We start from the raw sequence: 17,834 nt of genomic DNA on the forward strand, positions 1-17,834 counted from the left end.
TATACCATTAAGTTGAACCATGTGAAACTGCAGGTAATCTTGACTCAGGGAAACAGCAATTTTGTGTGGCTCAACCTAAATACTTGGGAAATTATTATAGAAGTTGCTCAAGAACTCAAAAACAAAACAACACAAACTTTAGTTGAGCAGATTTAATTTCCCTGAGACCACATTCCATAAATTATACAAATACCGTCTACAGACCACTGGCTTTCAAAGTTTACTGTGCACACAGAGCAGGTGGGGATCTTGTGAGAATGGTTCCCAGCACGTCCGGGCTGGGGTGTGAGTGTCTGCATGTTTAACAAGCTCCAGGGGAATGTGGGCGCTGCTGGTTCTGGAACACATTTCTCAATATTCATACATCAGACTTTTTAAGAGGAACTACAGGCATACATCAGAGATACTGTGGGCTTGGTGCCCGACCACCACAATAAAGTAAATATTACAATAAAGTGAGTCAAATGAATTTTTTGGTTTCCCAGCGTACACAAAAAATTATGTTTATACTATACTGTAGTCTATTAAATTTACAGTAGCATTATGTCTAAAAAACAACGTACATACCTTAATTAAAAAGACTTTATTGCTAAAAAATGCCAACCATCATCTGAGTTTTCAGCAAGTGGCAATCTTTTTGCTGGTGGAGGGTCTTTTCTCAATGTTGAGCAGGGTGGTGGTTGCTGAAGGCTGGGATGGCCTGTGGCAATTTTTAAAGTAAGACAGCGAGGAAGTTTGCCACATTAGCTGACACTTCCTTTCACTTTAAGGCCACTGTAGGGTTGTTAATTGGCCTGATTTCAATATTCAATATTGTTGCAACTCAAGAAATAGGGAGGCCCGAGGAGAGGGCAAGAGACGGGTGACCAGCCAGTTGATGGAGCCGTTAGAACACGTACATTTATCGATTAAATTCACCCCCTTGTATGGGCGTGGTTCATGGCACCTCAAAACAATTACAACAGTAACATCAAAGATCACTGATCACACATCCCCATACCAAATACAGAGCAAATGCTGGTGGAAAAATGCTGCTGATAAACTTCTCAACACACGGTTGCCACGAACCTTCAACTGGTAAAAAAACGCAGTATCTGTGATGCACAAAAGGAAGTGCCATAGAACGAGGTATGCCTGTATAACATTTACCTTTAAAAAACCCACGAGCGTGGAGAATAACAAAAATGTTTCTCTACTCTCTCTATGAAGATCAACCCTGGTTTTCAGTATTTCCATGTATCTGATTAACTGTAAAGCCTTAATAAATTTATAGGCTTTATTTAACTTCAAAAATAAAGTGCTAGGATTTCAAAAATTTAATAATGACTACATTAAAGAATGTCTAAGAAACTTCTCTGTTTCTCAGTTCACAGAAAAGATAATCTCCGGAGAAATTCTACTTCATTGCATAAACCCTTGATTACTTCTTGTCCACGGAGTCCAACCTCCGTGACGATTTGGTGTGCTCCTGAAGGGCCATGCCGTTTTATACTGTATTTTGCTTTCCTCAAAAGCGCTTAGCGCTTGTATAAAAGTTCACAATTACAACACTTAATAAAAAGTTAACATTTTCCTTGTAGCTAGAGAGGAGAAAGGACAATCTTCAAACATCCAAATAATTCTTTATCATAAATATTTGAGTTTACCCCATACACAACTTCTAAAACCAGAGAAACATTTTTTTTTCTGCTTTACATACAATACATTTGTAATTATACATGTGTTAGGTTGAGAACAGGAATAATTTCCTAGTGGACCAATCAAAAAGAATGAAAGGAATGTGAACTTCGGTAGTTTGCCCGAGGAAAAGAGAGGGGGCTCCAATATAATTATTATTAATAGGTGACATCATCCAAGTAGCAAGAACCACACAGATGCTTCCCTGTGAGTCTGTGCTAACCCTCACTCTGAGCCTCTCAGCTGGACCCTGGGGTGCTACTTTTGGAATGACCGTTTAGCCTAGGCCTAGGAAAAGGCATTTCCCTGTAGATCAGTGTAGCTCTTTCATTCTCAGGTAGGATATTAAAATGAGAGGAAAGAAATGACTTTCAACATAAGACACTGTAGAGTTAAGTCCATCTGATGAGGCATGACACCAGACTCTTACACTGCACAAGACGTTCATCTTAAAGGCATTCCTGTGCTTTGTTTTCTCCACTGGGCTCTACCATCATCCAACTGATGCAGCCCAATGGAGCACCGGCTTCTGGAAGCAGTTCATGCATGATATCCGGGGAGAACTAGCCAGACTGACAACCTCAGCTCTCTGCAGAGCATGGGACCTCGAAGGCAGTGGACCCAAGGGACAGACTCCACGAACCTGTTTCTCCTGTTATGGAGCGTGACTGCCAAGAGCTGGGGAGAAGGTAACACAACGGGATCGCATCATCTTAATAGTTCAAACTGAGTTAGCTATCAATAAACACAACCAAGTCTCTGGCTTTGACTTGACTCAAAACCAGTATGTCTCCGAATGACCCTTTTTTCTGCCTCCATGCGAAAGTGCAAGTGTTGCTTATTAAGTACAGGTTTCTGGGCCTCCCCTAGGCCCACAGAATCAATGTCTGGAGGTGAGGCCAGCCACGTGATTTTCCCCGCACTTCCCAGATGGAACCTTGTTACACTTGAGAAAGGGACAGGCTAATTTCAATAAAGGAGCTTATTTAATGTCTAGGATTCTGATAGCAGAAAAACCCCCTTAGTTTAATTATACAACGTGATATGAAGGCTCTGTCCCAGCGGATCGTGTTATTAATGCGTTACCCTATTTTTAACTTAGCAGGGGAGCACATCACCTTCTGTAATCCCACCACCCTCTTCCTGTGCTGAAGCTGGTAGGGCTCCCCCCCCTGGAAACTGGCCGGTTGGAAGAGGAGACTTTTACATACGGTTTAATACCTTCCCCTTTGACAAGGCTCTGACTTCTGATCAGTCCGCAGGCCGGCCCTGGGCGTCTGCCCCAGAAGCACACCCGCTGGGAAACCACCGTTCCGGGCCTCAGAGTTGGTATCCTCCACCCACTTCCATTCTATGCACGTTTTAATTTGTCACTCCCACCACCACCGCCGCCGCCGTCACCGCCATAGCGGGCTCTGTTGAGGGACATCAGGAAAATCGCCACGAGGGCCAGCGCAGCCCCCAGGCTGGGGGGCCCGCACGGGCTCACCTCCTGCGCGAGCCCCGAGAGGAGTGGGGCGATGATCCGGCCCACGGCCGTCACCGACTGCCCCACGCCGATGACCGCGCCGCTGGCCCGCGCCCCGCCCGCCGCCAGCTGCAGGTCGGTGATGCAGGTCCTGCCCACGGCGGTGGACACGGCCAGCAGCGAGGAGCAGAGCACGGCCACGGCCACGGAGCGGGCGGCGGCGTGCAGCACCAGCAGCAGGCAGGTGAGCGCGCTCGAGTGCAGCAGGATGGCGCGGCCGTCGTGCCCGTACAGCCGCAGCAGGGGCCCCAGCGCCGGGCCGGCCAGGGCGCCCAGCGCGCCGCTGTAGCTGATGAGGTAGCCCGCCGCCCGCGGCCGCACCCCGAAGCGCTCCTCCAGGGCCAGCACAAAGTTACTGTAGTACAGCATGACCGCCACGGCCATCAGCAAGCGCACCGCGAAGATGTCCCACATCTCGGAAAATACCAGGCTCTTCATGTCGCGCAGGGTGGACGCGACCTCCAGCCAGGGCGGCCTGGCAGGCCGGGCACTGGCCGTGCTCCGGCGGGGGGTGGCTGTTGCCTGCCCGTGACCGTCTGTCCTCCCCCAGGGTGCAGAGTCCTCCCTCGCTGGCAGGCCTTTCTCTGCACTGGAGAGCTTCGCTTCGCACCAGGGAAACAGCCAAACCAGACCTGGTAGGGCGGCACAGGACCTGTCAAAGCAGGCTGCACGCCCCGGCTCCCAGGGCGCCCCCGTGGGGCAGGGGCAAGTACGTGCAGGAGATCACCATTCTGTAGTTTTGTATTTGGACCGGTTACTAATCCGTGGTTTTGAATCCAGTTTTTAACTATTCCCACAGCTACTTCTACTCCATTTTGATAGCAGAATTCTGCTAGTCACCTCAAAAAAAATCTATACCTCCAAGATGTTCACTTTTTTCTAAAGCTCAAGAGCCCATGACCGTTTGCTGTATCATGGGATATTGAAATTCTCATGCCGATGTTTAAATTCATTACCTAATTCCATGCCTATCCACCATCTTGCCCACCCATCCAACCACCCACTCATCCATTCACCACCCATCCTTCAACTAAACACTGAATATTTATGCTTCCTAAATGCTAAGTCCTGTGCTAAACAGTAGGAATATATTAACTTGACAACACAAGGCCTATAAAATCCCTGCCCTCGAGGAATTTAAGTCTAAAAGGGGGTTTGGACAAGTAAAACCTAGCAGTTAGATTACAGGGTAAGTGCTATGTTAGGGGAAGCACAGGATGCTATGAACAGAGACAGCCAGCCTTGGTTTGTGGAGAGGGGAAGGGCAGCTTGATACCAATGACCTGTCAGGAAGCACCTGCTTGGATTTGCCCCCCCCCTTCAGGGCCACCATGTGCTTTTACAAGTCACACCTCAAAATCTTGGGGGGTGCCATTCTCATGGGCCATTATGGAGCAGCTCAATTCCTATTCAGATAATCCCACCTCCACCCTTGTGACTGGCTCATGCCCGCCTCGGTCGTTTTATGTATCCCACGCCACCCAAGTAGAATGACCTATTGCCAATCTAGGCCCCCAAATTTCTTGAAACTGAATTCCAGCTTGCCATTCTAGGACATCTTTTCCAAACTCATCCTGTGGGGTTTTCAGTCCTTCCACACTTCAATTCAACGCGGACCAGTGGCCATTCAGACTGCTTCATGCTGTTTTCAGCAACCACCGACCTGTATGTGGTTTCTCCACAGTCTAGGTGGACTATTCACCAGGGACTAATTTATGACAGAAAACTTAACCACGCAAGAATGCAGGCCTGGACTTTCTACCCCTTCTTATCTTTAAAATGCCCCTTGGGCACCTTATAGAATCTTGATAAAACTATGAAAGGACTATTGCTGGTGGACTGAGAGGAAGAGTATCATTAAAATAATAAAAATGATAATGATGACAGCCACTGAGGTTTACTGAGTATGCTCAGCATACTTGACACAGTGGGGTGAACCGCTCGTGTGCAAGACCTCCGGTGCTCGTCTTAGTAAGACCGGGAGTGTTGTTACCCCATTTTAGGGATGAGTAAACTGAGGCAACTCGCCCAAGGCCCACACTAAAAAGTGGCAAAGCAGGAATCTGAATCCAAGTCTGTCAGACTCCAGAGTCTGAGTTCTTAACCATGAAAACAGAAATCACGGAAAAAAAGATGTAAGAGGCCTTTCTCAGGCAAAGTGGCCGATCAGAATGAGGATACAAGAAGCTGAAGGGGTAAAAGGGGTTGAGGAAAACAGCCGAAGTCACTGAGGGAAAAAAACGCAATACGCTGTGTTCACTGTGCTGGAAGGCAAAGCCCGGCGTGAGACGCTGTCTGCTGGCCTGCCCCCCTCGCTCTCCTCTGCTATTCCCTGCATCAGCTTGGCCTACTGACCTCCACATTTCTTAAGAATGCACAGGAAATCCCTATTACTATTTTTAGCCATTGTGGTTGAGAACACTTGTGGCTGAACTATCCCTGACTGACTCGGATCCATTCACAGGCTTAGGTTAGGGCATGATATTAAACAGCATCATTGCTGGAGAATCCGAAACAGAACTCCATAATCATGGCCTTCGTTCATACACTGACTTCTGACTTCGGGAGCCATCACATTCATCACATTCCTTCGTAGGGGAAGGTACCTGGCCACACCAGCCGGTCATGTGCTCAAGTATTTTATCAAGATTTACACTAATCCGTCAGACCTCACCTCCTGGCCGAGGTTACAGGTTAAACTTCTGGCAGGAAATCATAAAATATACCTATGAGGATTGACATTGAACTCCTGAACTCTGTTTTCTGAGTGTGATATCCTAGCTCAACATGGAATCCATCACTCAACCTGGAGCCTTCAATACAAAGACTAAAAAAGATGCAGTAGACTATCATTAAATTTAACGAAAACTGAGTAACATGAACCAATCCTCTTGTTTAAGAAGGTGTTTATCTAAGGCTCAGTAAGGTACCAGTCTCTGGGCAAAGAGGTTTATCCTCTTTGCTTTAGGCGACTGGCCCTGCATCCAAGGAGCTCATAGGCCAGAAGTGTTCTTTTATTCATCAAATGTTACTGAACATTGGCTTTATGTCTGGCCAGTTCTGGGCAGGAGTGACAACAGCGAGAAAATCTCTACCCTGTGGCATTTAGTTTCTAACGGTATGTGTGGGGAGGTAGGGAGGAGAGAATATAAGCAAGAAAACAAACTGATAATATAATTTCAGAAATGCTATGAAGAAACCTGAATTATTTGAAACAGAATCATCAGGAAAGGCCTTTCCAAGAAAGTAAATATTTGACACCTGAATAAGAAAGACCCAGTAAAGACATGTGGGAAGAATGCTGTTAAGTGGAGGGAAGAGCAAATTGCAGTCCCCTCCTGCGCGCGCCTAACCAGGAAGCCGGTGTGGCTGGTGCACAAGGAAGGAGAGAGAGAGGTGGGGGAGGGGGCGAGGGCAGGGCCTGCACACCCCCATGCTGTGTGAGACACATCCGTGCTTTAGCATGATAGGACGACATGGGCAGGCAGTCTACAGCAGGGCATGAGGTGGTCCAACTTTGAAAAATAAGTCTGCCTATTCTGAGGTGAAGGGGATTAAAAGTACACTTATCAGGATGAGCCCTGAGTGATGTACAGAATTGCTGAATCACTCTATTGCACACCTGAAACTAATATAGCACTGCATGTGAACTATAGTGAAACAACAACAAAAAGTCTGCCTGTTTTAAGAACAACGAAGTGTTAAGGTGATAAAAGTAAAGCAGGTAGACTGGTCAGCATGAATGCATACACCAGTCTTATGATGAAATGTCAACTTACCAGCATTGAGAATGAAGACAGAAAAACAGATGAAGGCTGTCAGATAAAATCCACCATCTAGCTCAGTAAGATATCCACCAACCATGGGGCCCAAGATGAAGCCCACACTAGATGCTGCGTTGAATTGTCCAATTACTAATGGCCGTTCTTTCTCTGCAACCAGATCAGAAAGCAGAGCCCTTGAAATGGAGAGGGTATGTTTAAAAATACCTGCAAGGGGATAAGAAACACGCTCTGTAACATTTTTCAGACCAAAAGAATCTTGCATGTGATCTTGCATTTCATCTCTTATCACTGAAGGAGTTCTGGTCTCCGTTCTCTTTGAACCTCTAAGGTCTGCAGTTTCATCCTGCCACGACTGGACTCCTGATCTAGCCCACAGTCCTAGTTGGCCACCTTCTTCCTGGTAGCCAAGCCCTGCATCCTCTGCTTTCCCACCTTCCACCCTGACATCCCAGAATCTCCAGTTTTCTGTTAGCCAGTGCAATTCATGGTGGCTTCTCTACAGAGATGCGTCATTCTTTTTTTTTTTAAGATTTTATTTATTTACGTATTTATTTGTCAGAGAGAGCGAGCACAAGCAGGGGGTGGAGCAGAGGCAGAGGGAGAAGCGGGCTCCCCACTGAGCAGGGAGCCCGACACGGGGGCTCCATCTCAGGACCCTGAGATCATGACCAGAGCCGAAGGCAGCTGTGTAACCAAATGAGCCACCCAGGCGTCCCGAGATATGTCATTCTTTATTCATTCACTCTGTGAGTAAACATTCACTGCATGCCTACTCTATGTCCAGCATTAACCTTGACCCTGACCCTGAGGATAATGCAAGGAACAGAGTGCAAAAAAGACACAAATGTACCTATCTTCACAGAGCCTGTGCGTGCGTGCATGCGTGTGTGTGTGTGTGGATGTGTGTATAAAGGTGGTAACTGCTAGAGAGGAACAGAGGAGGGAAGGATAGGGAGTGAGTAATAATATAAACACTAAAGAGCAAATTGCAGTCCCCTCCTGGGCCTGACCAACTGATTTTCTACTAGCAAGAGGTTTGTGAATTGGTTGACTAAACAAACTGAAAGGTGGGACATGACTTCATAAGAGATTAAAATGTATATAGCAGCTTTATATTCCTCATACTTCTGCTGATGTATTTGACTTGTCTGCACCCATACATCCATATGCTGAATAAACAGACTGACAGGTTCTGGTAACGTAGGTTGCCCACCATGTTGATCAATACATGGCAGGAACTCAATCAGTGTTGCTGGTGGGTCGGCCTGAAGTGCTCCTAACTGTGATGCAACACAATGGTTTCTAGTGATTTCCTTGAAAGAAGTATCACTGTACATCACTCTGCCGGCACACTGATCCTGGGTTCTATACCCAGCTGTGTCTAAATATTAGAGTGGGCATTGGCCTGATAACCAGCCTCTTTGGGAAACAAACTTAGAAATCTCTTTTAGAATTAGGTAGAGACTCTCTCTAGATCTACTTCCTTAAATGGGAGAAAGGACCGGGCTGGAAGATGATTCCTAAGAGGCCTGATAGGAATCCTGTGATTATTTCTGAAATGATACCGATGTTGGATTCACCTTACATACCCAGGGAAGGAGGACTGTGGTGAGGGTAACGCAGACTAGCTTCCTGGTACCTTCTAGAGGTTGGGCTAGTGGACAGAAAGAGAAGGGGCAAACTGCGTGTCTACTTCTGGTACTTCAACCTCCCTCAGGCTCATCTTCAGGATACAAGGACCTGAACCTACACGTGACATTGTACAGCACAACCCTGGCAAGGCTCCCCAGGGCTCCCTCATATTCCCGGGCCAATCAAACACTGTAGAGGTTCCCATAGAAGGAAAGAATTTTATGTATAGCTCTCCTGTTGGTCAAGAGTATGATGTATATTAATAGAACTATCACTACTCAAAGCAGGCTCATTTCATATTAAATAAAAACATTTTAATCTTCTCTATAAATTTCTACCTATTGTATACAGGGTCCATTAATCTCATATATTTCTTTGGAATTATGAACAGCCTTACTGCTGAATGGTGGAGTGTATTATATTTACACACTGCAACCCAAACCAAGCATGTACAATAACTTTGACTCCGGATGCACACAGAGCAGCCATCGGCTGGATTTTGTGTGGTAGGGGGGCAAGTTAGGATGACTGCTCATATTTAAAGCAAAGACCTTCATAAGCACTTTTTGTTTTCTGAATCAACAGAGAGGCACAGCATGAATTTTGGAAGGCGAACTCAAAAGACTGGGAGAGTAAGTATGTACGTCACAGAAATGGGTGTGAAAATCCCAAATAAGCCGATCATCAAAACTATATGTTAGAAGGACATATTTTATGCTCTGTTCCTTTGGGGCATTAGGTAAAAAGGAGCAGCTTAACTGAATATGGGCAGAGGTCCAGGGCTGTAAACTTGTCCACTGGGGCAGCACAGTCTGTCAGGGGAGAAAGAAACACTGAAACTCCAGGGCTCTAGCAACTAAGAAAGGCAAAGAGAATAAAGAGCTTCCACAGGAGCTGCCTACCTGCCACACAAGGACGGCATTCACATGCGGTGGCTCAAAGACTGGACAAAGTGTTTCGGTGAATGGACAAAATAGAAGCTATTTCGAAAATGTCAGAAACATTCAAGATCACTTTGGAAAGAGAAACTCGTCATTATCCTAGGATCTCCCCCGACCAACAGCCAGATTTACAGGAGGCTGCAGGAAAGCTACAGTGGGAAATCTCAATTTGAAGTCAGGAGGCCCAATTTTAAAACTGTAAGCTGGCCAAACAAGAGAATAGTAAGCACAGTGCTGGCCAAAGACATTTAACAAATTCTTACTGCCTGAGCGTAGAGAGATCAATGGGAAGGAGACAGGTCTGTGCGGCAGCATAATGATTCACACTGACAGGGAGGGCTCCGGGCCCTGTCACGTACAAGCTTTGGGGATCTGCACAAGTGAGCAGAGCCTGATTGATACTAAGTGCTCGATCAACAGCAGCAGCTGGTGTTCCAGTTATAATTGCTCTTGTCCTTATTTTGTCTTGGCATAAGCTCTAATCAAGAAGGCACCCACGGGGTGCCTGGGCGGCTCAGTCGGTTGAGCGTCTGCCTTCGGCTCGGGTTGTGATCTCAGGGTCCTGGGATCAAGTCCCGAATCGGGCTCTCTGCTCTGCGGGGGGCCTGTTTCTCCCTCTCCCCCTGCTCTTCTCTCTCTCTCTCTGTCAAATAAATAAATAAAATCTTTAAAAAAAAAAAAAAAAAAAAGAAGGCAGCGACAGGGGCACCTGGGTGGTTCAGTCGGGTAAGTGTCTGACTCTTGGTTTCAGCTCAGGTCATGATCTCAGGGCCCTGGGATTGAGCCCCGCATGGGGCTCTGCGCTCAGCGCGGAGTCTGCTGGAAATTATCTCCTTCTCCCTCTGCTCCTCCCCCTGCTCACACAGGCTCTCTCTCTCTCTAAAATAAATAAATAAAATCTTAAAAAAAAATAAAAAAGAAGGCACTGACATGTACAACAGTCGCTCTTTATACATTTACATACAACTGATTTATTTGGAATGAAACACACCCAAGGAAAGAAACTTACCCACAGGGACTCTAGCAAGGGCAAACAGGAACACATTGGTGGATGCTCCAAGAATCAGATAACCCAGGGCGCTGAAAAGAATGCACACCAGCAAGGAAGACCGTCTTCCAACCACATCACTCCAGCAGCCCTGAGGAAAGCAAGGAACACAGAAAGACCTCTGACTCACCACCTTTAACCACCCCCACCATGGAAATGCCCCCCAAATGTGACCAAGATGTGTTGCCAGATGGGAGACAACTTACCACCAGTGTGCTGGAAAAGAGCTGCAAAATGCCATAGGAGGAGCCTACAAAAAAAATCAGTAACATCAAGAAAATCAGCGGGACCCATCACAAAAATGGATCAACATGGTAACAATTACATAGAAATTATGTGGGGAAAAAAAAGACTATTTTTAAAAATGAGATCTCCCCCCCTCCGTTTTTTCAGTTGGAAGGGTAAAGCAATACAATTTTTATTAAAAGACCTGCAGGGGTGCCTGGGTGGCTCAGTCGGTTAAGTATCAGGAAGGTATCAAGTACCTTCAGCTCAGGTCAAGATCTCAGGGTCCTGGGATTGATTGAGCCCTGCATCGGGCTCCCTGCTCAGCGGGAAGCCTGCTTCTCCCTCTGCCTGCCGCTCCCCCTGCTTGTGCTCTCTCTCCTCTCTCTCAAATAAATAAATAAAGCAAAACAAACAAACAAACAAACAAAAACTTCAAAATAAAAATGAAGGAAGCAGAAGAGAGACTAAGGCAAGGGCCACCCACGGTCTCCAAGAGAGGCTTCTCCCGCTCTTGAGGATGCGTACCCCTGACTGAGAAGACCGAATAGAGAGTACTCGGGGGGTAGAAATCCAAATCCTACAAAAATTCTACTCAGTCTGAAAATTTTTGTATCATCTTATGTCCCTCTAACATTCCAGTTTTATAAAATGCTTTAGTTTTATAAAGAACTGACAAAGTTTTACAGAGTGCTTTTACCTCCGTTATATCAAATAACATGTCCCTTCTGTTCTTCACAGAAACCTTCATGCTGTTGTGTGGGCCAGTATAATTCTACTTTCCAAGGGAAATACAAATCATGGCATGGAGGACTTACCAAATATTGTGTCCACCACTGTCCCTGAACATTTGCTTATCCAGCCTGTGAATAGTCAAGGGCTGTCAGTCTTTTAACAATTTCTTGTTAATTAGCACAGTCCTAAGCCCTGCTATACCTTGTCTCTTTGGTAAATCAGTGACTGAGATGGAGGTTCTATGCTGCACAGGCAGAGAAGCCCTACAACTCCGTAAGATGTGCTTGCGGTGGTGCAGGAAGCTTGTGACCAATTTGTCAAGGCTCACCCTAAATCCCCTGCTGCGTGACTTGATTCCTGTAGATTATGTTTCTCTGGTTCCTGCAGGCAGGGGTCTGTACCTGCCCTTTAACACATGCAGCCTGCTCCTTGGAGAGGCTCAGTAAGTAACCGTGATGTCACCGGTGGTGAGGGGAAGGGAATGAGGCTAAACCTCAAAACCTCTCTGACCACAGGTAGTCTAGGAAAAGATGAATTACATTCCCTCCAGGGTAACATTTTTTTTTTTAAAGATTTTATTTATTTATTTGACAGAGACACAGCGAGAGAGGGAACACAAGCAGGGGGAGTGGGAGAGGGAGAAGCAGGCTTCCCGCCGAGCAGGGATCCCGAAGTGGGGCGCGATCCCAGGACCCTGGGATCATGACCTGAGCCGAAGGCAGACGCTTAACGACTGAGTCACCCAGGCGCCCCCAGGGTAACATTTTTAAGTATTCTAAAAATTCCTTTTATCCCACTTTCAATTTACCTTTGTATAATATTTAGCTATAAGACTGATTTGTTTTTAGGTTTAGTCCAGAGGATTGAAAATTCAGTGCTCTGAGAATGTACGATATTAACCACTCACCTACTATTCCAGCAACTGTTGGACTTGCTCCAAGAGACTTGACATGAAGGCTCAATAGAGGGATGACCATGCTGACACCAAACAAATCCTAAACAACAAAACACTGATTAACTCAAATTAGAAACTGACACTTAGGTGTTCTTAAAAGTGGTAATCCTAATAACAAACTGATTAAAAAAATAAAACCAGTATCTAAATTTTGAGCCAACAAGAAATCATAATTGTATTCTACAGTATGCTATGCCCATCAGGTTCAAATTATCAAAGAATCAAAATAGAATGTGTTATAACCGTTGCTCCCTGTAAATGCCTGATCACCATGACCCGGAATCATTTCAGCCTTAGCTTCTTTGTGATTGATCCTTAATACTCAAGGAGGATGTGCTATAGAAGTTATTCAAATAAAAAACCAAAAAAATGTTTGTGTGTGATGAAGTGGGGAAGAAGGCAGGGAGAATGCATATTTCTTTGCAAAGCACTTGCTTCATATATGAATTTCCTCCTAGAATTAGGGAAGGCGACTAATCTGTGGCTTATAGCCTTAAATATAATATCTGAAAAGAAAGTCTCAGCAAAAAAAAAAAAAAAAAAAAAAAAAAACAAAAAAAAACAAAACAAAACAAAAAAAAAAGAAAGTCTCAGCAAAGCAAGGAGAGAAGGATGGGGTAGTGGGGAAAGACAGTGTTCTGCAGCTAAGTCAATGAAAGTGCATGGGATTTGGGGTTAGACAGACAGTTCTAAGTTCCAGCTCTGTTCCTTACTAAGCATGCGTGCTTAGAAAGTTATTTAATGTCACCAAGCATCAGTGCTGTCATCTGCAAAAAATGGGGATAATAACACCTGTCTGGTAGACACATGATGTACATTAAGAGGCGTAATGGTTGAGAAAGGTCTAACACACAACAGAAGTTCAAACGTATTTTCTCTTTTCTTCTGTCCTGGGGATAAGAATTGACCCTTTTTGCTAGGTATTCTGAGTTAACAGAAAGACTGTTAATTTTTCCTTTAAATTTCGTTCTCATTCCTACTTCACTTGGGTACTTTCAACAACTGGTTTAGAGGAAGGAAACCACATTGCACACACACGGTTTTCTTTATATTCAACTGGAATTCCTTTTCTTATAATCCTGGTTAAATAGAAAGAAATGCATGAAAAATATATTTCTTTGGGCCCACAATTAATCTTTTGCTTATCCCTTATCCTGGTGGCTGTGCATTCACCTAATTTTAGAAACATGAACCTCTAAACGTACTTTTCAGTGGCCCTTTTCCATGGTTACATCTTTAGATGGCCATATATTTATTATCTAGTGTTCTTAAATAGCTCATAAATTTATACTACCAGAACTACAGTTTATTATTTTGATTTTAAGACTACTTAAAATTTCTTTTGGGTCTAAGCCCAACGTCTTTTGGGCTTTGCTGTCAGCTTTGTTTCATCAGCCTGCTGATGTATGATATCACTTAAAAGACCCCAAATACATCAGTTACCTATTGAATTTTCTGAATCTTTCAGAAAAGGAAACTCAATTGTCCAAAAATATTTTTTTTCCAAAAAATTCCCAGTACCACTTGTCATTTAACATTCAAATAAAGAATGGGAGAGAAATAATTAAGTAGGCTGAAATTTATGGCAGGTTATACAAAAACAGATTCATAAGTAGTAACTGATGATCAGTATTATTTTAACGTTTTTGTGAGCCTGAAAAATATTATCTATTTCCAAGGATGCTGGTGCTCTAAAACTGTCTTTCAGGAAGTTGTGCACTGAAATTGTCTTCCCCTTTACTAGAAAAGGCAACTCCTCTCTTCCTGTGAATCCGCAGTTTCTTCAAAACCACTGGCTTTGAATGCACTCTGGGGCAACTGGTCATGTGCTTAATAACCATTTATAAGGAAATCAGGCAAGAGGGGACCATTTAAACCTTTCATGGAACATCTACATCTCTCAACAAAAACTGGTGAATACACTAACACGTATCAAGATCTTTTTCAGGGTAGGAACCTAAATATTTCTTGATTAGCAAATTGCCTCAGTAAGAATGAATAAAAGACCTGACTACAGCCGATGAAATAAAATACGAATCTCACTGTGTATCTGGAGGAAAGAGGGTATTGAAATCACAGATCTTAGCACCGTCTTTCAATGCTAACCAAAAGCGGCCTAGAGGGCCATCTTCATCTTCCTTCTTAAACAAATTAAAACCTGGAAGCCCAAATGAGAACTAAAAACAGAACACTTTGGCAAATGACTTCTTTAATCCTGTTCCCTTCCTCTCTTATTAATCTGAAACCATTTCCCCAAAAGTCTTAGAGGTCTTTACATCTCTAAATATATTAAAAGTAATAACTAAGTTATGTATAATATTCCTTGGATGTTACCTACCAAAGAGCCTTTAGATCTTCAAGGATATCCAAAGTTGCACATATTTTTATTGCTTACAACATTTTCCATTTAAAAAAATCCCTACTCTCTTTTAACTTTTGGGAAATCTTACATTTTCCCCTGAACATATTAGAGAACTAATGACTCTTTTGAATAAATTATTTAAAATTTTACATCAGGCTTGCCTAAATTAGACTCGCTGTGTGAACAGCGCGTAGACAACACAGGAGAAGCTCTGAATATTCAAACCTGTACTGGAAGGCCAACTATAACGTATGATCTGTGAATTCATTTAAAACATTCAAACTATTTGGAATTTTAGGTCATGTTGGTTTCTCCGAACTCCCGATCCGGACTTTCCAGGTGAGGGCCCAAATTCTTTTCATCTGGCAGGACCAGATATTAGTACTGTCTGAGGGAGGGCTGCAATAGCCAAGAGTCAATCCCCAGCTCTGACCAGAGGGTGGATGGCAGCCAACTCCCTTACGGAATGTCAAGGACCACTCACCATCAATAGTTTTGAATTGGGGGTGGCTGAAATGGAAGGTGGAAGAGGTAACTGCACCCTGAGGCTGATCTAAGATTAAGGAAGGCTCGGCTCTGAACTGAAAGCATGAGCCGGGGGGCAGGGTAGATAAGGTTAACTGCAGGCAGAGATTCTGTGTAAACCACAGCCCTCCTGAGTGCCTCCTGGTGGTGTGTTTTCAGCGATGTGGAAGATGCTTTCCTCATTCTCTTAACTATTCAGTCAACATTAAACCTTTACAGACTGATGAATATTGCATTGCGGAGGGGAATAGGGTGGCTGCCTCCCTACTCCTCTCCTAGCTGAGCATGGCTCAGTATCCAAACTCTAGTGAGGCTAACATACTGGGGAGTAGTGGTCTTAACCTGCATCCGGGCAGAAAACAGTAATTCCTCTTTGCCAGGACCGAGTGCCTTTGGGGACTATTCAAAGCCTCCGAAGGCCGTCTTCGCCCAGTGACACTTCACCTGACCAGTTCCTTTTGTCCTCAAATACAGTCTCAAGTCTCAGCAAAAAAGAAATCCTCTCTGTCCTTGTCTTTTCTCTTCCTAATCTGGACCAGCTCACAACCAGGGCAACTAAACCAGGGCTAGACTTGGAAGGAGAGGAGTAAGGCGTTGGATCTAGGGTTCCTGCGGACAATGGCCCACGAACTACCAACACAAGCTTTCTGTAAGATTTCAGGTTGTTCCTGGCAGGGACTGTGTAACTGGAGCTCTACAGTCGCGACCACATAAAAGGTTTTCAGAAATTCTATGAATAATAAATGGACGGAGGTACGGATGACTTCCCCTCTCATACACTCATCTTTCTAAGCTTTCCATTCTACGTGGGAAATTGATAATAACTGTCCTCATTAAACCAGGACACACACACACATCATGAAAAAACCAAACCTGCCTTATCCAATAAACAGTTTGTTGAAAGGCAGATGTGTATAATTCACTGTGGTTTGCATTTTTAAACATTCCAGTCTACCAGGAACCTTAATGAAAATGTGCCTAATTCTGCCCACGTGGGGTCATCAACAGTGACTGCCCCGACCGGGCCTGGCACGAAGGCTTGTGTATTCATACCACACCTACTGATGTCTGAACAGCTGGGCTTTCCCAAACTTGCCCAGGAGCCCTGCTGTCCACCCTGCGTGCTCTGTACCTTTCACAGCATCTAACACCTGGGGTCACCCCTGAGCCCGGCTTAATCACACTAAAGGCTGGTGCTGGGGGCGCCTTAAAGGGCAGGAGTAGAGGAGCTGCGGATTGGGCCCCGCGACGGGCAATAAAGCAATGTGGCCTGGTGCAGAGTGGAAGGGGTTTGGGGGCAAAAAGAAGCTTGAAAGGTAAGAAGGCACCACCAGGCAGATCGCAGGTTCCCAGCCCTGAGTGAGCCTTACGACCACCCCGTCTTCAAAAGAAAAAAAACCCACCACTAATCGGGTTCCAGGTCCAGGGCGCAGTCGCCCTTCGCCCCCAGCCCCAGCACTCACCAAGAAGCCCACCAGGTAAAGACAGAGCAGGAAGCGGCGGGCTCTGACGGCACCGGGGCCGCGAACCCGCGCCTCAGCCCCGGTCCCCGAATCCTGCCTTAGCATCGGGGTCGCCGAGACCGGCCCCCCCGCCGAGACCAGGCCGCGGCGACCCCCCGATTCCATGCGGACGGTAGGGGGGAGGGGCGCCACTACCCGCACCCGCTGCGGGGACCGGCCCCCGCGCGCTAGCCCCGCCCCGAGCGGAAGTGAGCGGCGTGCGCCTGCGCACAGGGGAGCGCGGCCGGGCTGCGGGGCGGTGGCTGTCTCTGGGCGTGGCGGGTTCCAGGGAGGGAGGAGACAGCGCGCGCCAGCGGTGTGTGAGAGACGCGCGGGTTTTGTGATGGTAACGATAATGCTCTGCATTTCCTTGGAGGGAAGACTGTCTTCTGGTATTGGAAGGCGGGAGGGAACTGTGCTGACCCTCTCCGTGCAATATGGGGCCGCTTGAGGTGGCACCAGCCCCACCTGAGGTGGCAGCCAGCCCCACCTGGGAGATCCACAGATTTAGGCTGTAGTTGGCTCTGAGTGACCTGGAGTAGGTGCCTATGGCCCCTGCAAACTTCAGTCTGTCTGGGCGCCTGGGTGGCTCAGTCGGTTAAGCGACTGCCTTCGGCTCAGGTCATGATCTCGGACTCCTGGGATCGAGTCCCGCATCGGGCTCCCTGCTCAGCAGGGAGTCTGCTTCTCCCTCTGACCCAACCCCCTCTCATGCGGTCTCTCTCTCTCATTCTCTCTCTCAAATAAATAAATAAAATCTTTAAAAAAAAAAAAACTTCAGTCTGTCTGTTGGAAAAGCAGGCAGAAATAAGGTAGACTAATGTCAGGGAGCTGTGAGAATCCTGCAAATGCTTCCTGAGCCAGAGGGGAGGTTACAGTTTCCTGGGGTAATAATAATAAACACACAGTAAATAAACAT

The 17,834-nt window shown here is 45.8% G+C and overlaps 2 protein-coding genes across 2 annotated transcripts in view; both read right to left on the reverse strand.

Annotated features, from left to right (window-relative positions):
• Positions 1-17,834, reverse strand: part of LOC112821706 (large ribosomal subunit protein eL19-like) — a 475,653-nt gene that overhangs the window by 438,407 nt on the left and 19,412 nt on the right. The window lies entirely within an intron of this gene.
• Positions 138-17,106, reverse strand: MFSD9 (major facilitator superfamily domain containing 9). Its single transcript, XM_025869074.2, has 6 exons — positions 16,877-17,106; positions 12,479-12,566; positions 10,818-10,861; positions 10,573-10,702; positions 6,985-7,194; positions 138-3,837 (listed from the first exon to the last, which is right to left on the reverse strand). The coding sequence occupies exons 1-6, from the start codon at positions 17,039-17,041 to the stop codon at positions 3,029-3,031; spliced, it is 1,446 nt and encodes a 481-aa protein (XP_025724859.1). The 5' UTR covers positions 17,042-17,106; the 3' UTR covers positions 138-3,028.

This window comes from Callorhinus ursinus, unplaced genomic scaffold, assembly GCF_003265705.2.
Source record: "Callorhinus ursinus isolate GAN/ISIS: 27379988/994484 unplaced genomic scaffold, GSC_fseal_2.0 scaffold10, whole genome shotgun sequence".
Lineage (NCBI taxonomy): Eukaryota > Metazoa > Chordata > Mammalia > Carnivora > Otariidae > Callorhinus > Callorhinus ursinus.